Source organism: Sebastes fasciatus, chromosome 2 (genome assembly GCF_043250625.1).
Source record: "Sebastes fasciatus isolate fSebFas1 chromosome 2, fSebFas1.pri, whole genome shotgun sequence".
Lineage (NCBI taxonomy): Eukaryota > Metazoa > Chordata > Actinopteri > Perciformes > Sebastidae > Sebastes > Sebastes fasciatus.
In genome coordinates, this window is record NC_133796.1 from 1,464,837 (window position 1) to 1,469,132 (window position 4,296).

Here is a 4,296-nt window from a genome sequence, read left to right on the forward strand (position 1 = left end):
CCTAAGAGCCGGGTTGTAACAGTATTAAAAAGTGTTCATTATATACACTGATCAGCCAGTAAATAACATTATCTGGTTACCATGGCAGCTAGCAGTGGGGGGGATACATTAGACAGCAAGGGAACATTTTGAACTTTGTGTTGGAAGCAGAAAAAATGGGCCAGCGTAAGGATGTGAGTGACTTTGACAACAAGGGCCAGATAGTGCTGGCTAGACGACCGGGTCAGAGCATCTCCAGAACTGCAGCTCTTGTGGGATGTTCCCGGTCTGCAGTGGTCAGGACCTACCAGAAGTGGTCCAAGGAAGGAGAACCGCTGAACCGGCGACAGGGTCAGACCCGAGGCTCATTGATGCACGTGCTGTTTGGTTTAAGTTTTGTTTGTTCCCCAACAACAAACATGTTAGTTGGTTCTTCGGCGTGAGGCTCCATCTTCTCCACCCACATGGGAGAGAGGAGTTCGCCTTCAGGGCTTCCTGTCACTGCCAGGAAGGTTTGTACCTTAAACCAAAGTCTTTTCCTAAACTCAACTTCTCCCATGTGCTCTTCATCTTCTTCTTCTCTGGGTTTCTGGCGGATCGCAACCAGCTTTAAGGTGCATACCACCACCTTCTGTACAAGAGTGTGTAACATCATAGGCCCTCCTTACACTGGCCCATTTTTTCGGCTTCCAACACAAAGTTCAAAGTTCAAAATGTTCACTTGCTGTCTAATATATCCCCCCACTGCCAGGTGCCATGGTAACCAGATAATCAATGTTATTCACTTCACATGTCAGTGGTCTGAATGTAATGGCTGATCAGTGTATATACAGTCTGCCTCGCCACCACTGTCCGCTACTGGGTATCCCCAGTTAGGCTGGAGGCTGTTGTAGTCCCCCACATAGATGGCAGGACGGGGTGGAGTAGGTAAGACTGGCTGATCCCAGTTGGCACCAGGAGGCTTGTATACATCAACAAAATGGGAGTAACAGTGTTTGAAACCCATTTACTTCCCGACAGTTTTTCCTCTGAATATGACAGAGTAGACATTTCTAGGAAAAGGTGCTGTGACGTAATATTGTGACTCACGGAACCACAAAACAGAGACAGCATGAAGAGGATGGAGATGAGGCTGACCAGCAGAATCTTGTTCCTCTGGAAACGAATCAGCACTCGAATCAGAGACGCTTTCTGTAGACCGACCGCACTGACTTCCTGTTCCCACAGTCTCTGCAGCCTGCACACACACATCAACACACACATCAACACACATTAACCAACCCGGTCTCACAGGAAGGCGTATAATTACCATGACATTACGCGGACATTCCGTGTGTCACGAATACGCATTTTAGTGTTGTTGCGTGTCATCTGTACGCCATGCAAACGTCCGCAGTAAGGTTCAGGCAAGAACACCACTTAGTTAAGGTAAGGGATAACGCCATGGTTGGGCTTCAAATAAGTACGTAAACTAAGTAAAACACGTACGGAAACAACTACGGAAAAAAAAAAAACAACGGTCAACAACGGTCTTGAATGGAAACAAGTAATGTAGTAATGTAATAATTTAGTGTCGTGAGTCCCGTGAATCATTAGTCACGGGACTCAAGGGACTGACGACACTAAATGACTCACGTGAGACATTTAGCGACTCACGTGACGAACGTGGCTGAGGATACTAACGATTCATGTTACGAACGTGGACTAATGACTCACTTGACTAAACTACTCACGTGACTGACGTCACTAAACGACTCACTGGACTGACGATACTAACGACTCACGTGACTAATGACATGACAAAATAAGTCAACGTTACTTTAAGTTTTTCACGGGACATGAACATCGGTCTCCTGGTTGAAAGTCTTGTGTTTGTTTGACCCGTCTACCTCCCCTCCCTCCCGCCCTGAACGGACTCTCGCGCTATTAATACTACGTCACTGCTCCAACCGTCTGAATAACGCCGTCGGTTCGTCACGTACCGTTGCTAAAGGGCTCCTCTGTGCGTCAGTTTCCGATGCCGAGGGCAAAGGCCTTGGGAAGGACTTTGTAACATGCTGTATAAATAAACTTTAATTGTGATCATGATTATTATTAATAATGTTGTCTCACCCGTCTCCGTTGATGTCGGCTCCGTCCAGAGGAGACGGTGGGATCGAGCTGATGTCCAGCTGTTTCCTGGACATGGACCACATCAGAGGAGTCATCCAGGACACGGTGGCGAAGGACAGGAAGCTGGCTCTGTCCAGGGGGTTCGACCTCAACAAACAACCAGCAGAGGGTTCAGTATCTGATTCACTGCAGAGCTCAGACTGATATGGTACAGACTTCACTTCTCGTTCATGTGGATCAGTCAGAACTATTGTTTCAAAGACCAACAACAAACTTTCAATCTCAAAGTTTCAAGTCAACATGGACCCCACGTCGTTAAGGGTGTGAATATACCAGCTGAGCATAAATAGTCATATCTTTGAAATGGATATTTGAGACACCTGCACAACTCCATCTGCTGAGTCTGCATCTTTTGAACCGATCGTATGTCATATAATTTAATGAGAACACTAAATACATCAGACCGCCACATACGGGTACTTCACAAAAAGTCTAGGCCACGACCCGTTACCGCGAGCTGCGGACAGTTGAAGTGATCTTTTGACTGTATATTGACATCATATCACTTTACTGTACTTTATTACAGTTTTAATGTCTAGACATCTGTAGAATATGTCCCAGACATGAAAAAAAGTAGGGATGCACCGATACCAGTATCGGGTATCGGGTCCGATACTGTGCTCATGTACTCGTACTCGCAAAACGGCTCCGATACAACGGAACTAATACCACTTTACGGCAGCGTGACGTTAACCTCTCATCACCATCTTTCGGGTCCTCATGCTCCACCTCCCCGACATCGCCGCTGACCCCTGCCGCCTTTTACGCGGGCCGAGCCTCGCCCTGGGGGCTCGACGTGGTTGAGGCGCACTGAGGACAGTCCGTCCAAGTCGACAGTTGCACCGGGAGCAGGGGGCCCCGTCCCTCCCCGGCGGGGAGAGAGGGCGCAGCGAGCCCTTTGTCCACGGTGCGGCGAGGCCCGGGCGGGGAGCGCTGTAAAGCTGCGGCCGCGAGCCACCTTTGCCCCGAGCCTTTCCAAGCCGACCTAGAGCCGGTGGCGGCGCACCGCCTCGTTTGCGGGACTCCCCAGCCTGCGTGTGTCGCTCACACCCTCCAGCTGGATGTTAACGAGGGTCTTTAAAAAAATATAAAGATTTCTTTTTAGATCAACACTTCCTGCCTCTGTTTCAAAATAAAAACACGTTTTTTTTTTTTTGTGGACAGAATTCCTTCATTTGTTAACACAAGGCTTTTATTCTGAAATATTTGCAGAACAGTGACTTGCAGAGCTCCATGAATGAATAACGTACGGGTTTTAATTGTGTATTATTACTATTATTTACAAATGAGCACGTTTCTTAACCTTTTTCTGTCTAAAATAAATATAAATGACATTTATAATGAAATGAAACGGCCATTATGAAAGGCAAACTCTATGTAGAAAGAAAGAGATGGCAGCAGAAACGCTGCCGGTGTGGACACCACACGCGTGAAATACGCAGCGGTTCAGCGAGGCAGCCGCCACGCACTGCTCATACTGATGCATACAATCAAGTAAGTCGAGTCCCAAGTCTTCAGTTTCAACATTTAATGTACAGAAATTAAATAAAAAAGCTTCATCACTGAGATCCCCCCCGACCATTCATTTCATTTGACTCACATTGACCCCGCCGCCGCCGCCGTCTCTGATTGGCTGGAGGAGTGGGTGGGAGGAGCTGGGGCTCTTTCATCATCCATCCTGCTGAGACAGAAACAGATCAGTGTGTAAATTAACCCTCCTGCAGCGGCTCATGTGATTGATCAGTATGATTGATTAACAGTCGATCAGATTCACTGAGCTCTTCTCCAGGTTCAGGATCTAAACTATCATGAATTTCCCCGTTAAAACCTGATCCAGGACCTGTTCCAGTCCTGAACCCTTTGACCTCAGAATATAATGGAGTATAAAATACTCCTAGAAAGTAATAATACTAGTTGGTTCAGTCAACTGTTACTCACTTTAAATACAATAAATATTCAGTAACAACTCCTCTCCGTGTCAGAACAAGTTAGACATCAACAGATTAATAGTGTGTCTCCAGTGATATCAGAACAACGAATCCATGAAGCTGCTGTGGAACCCGACAGAATACAACATCACATGAAACCATAAAACCTGATGAATCCATCGGTACCAACCAGGTCAGACTAGCTGGTCATGAAGGA

At 46.8% G+C, this 4,296-nt stretch overlaps 1 protein-coding gene across 1 annotated transcript in view; it reads right to left on the reverse strand.

Annotated features, from left to right (window-relative positions):
• The window catches only part of LOC141761661 (ATP-binding cassette sub-family C member 12-like), a 36,860-nt gene extending 33,032 nt beyond the window's left edge, over positions 1-3,828 (reverse strand). Inside the window, exons 1-4 of the mRNA XM_074625174.1 lie at positions 3,752-3,828; positions 3,382-3,423; positions 2,092-2,238; positions 1,069-1,216 (exon numbers count right to left, since the gene is read on the reverse strand). Coding sequence (XP_074481275.1) covers positions 1,069-1,216; positions 2,092-2,238; positions 3,382-3,423; positions 3,752-3,828 — 414 coding nt within the window. The remainder of the gene's footprint in view (positions 1-1,068; positions 1,217-2,091; positions 2,239-3,381; positions 3,424-3,751) is intronic.
• Between the last annotated feature and the right edge of the window lie 468 nt (positions 3,829-4,296).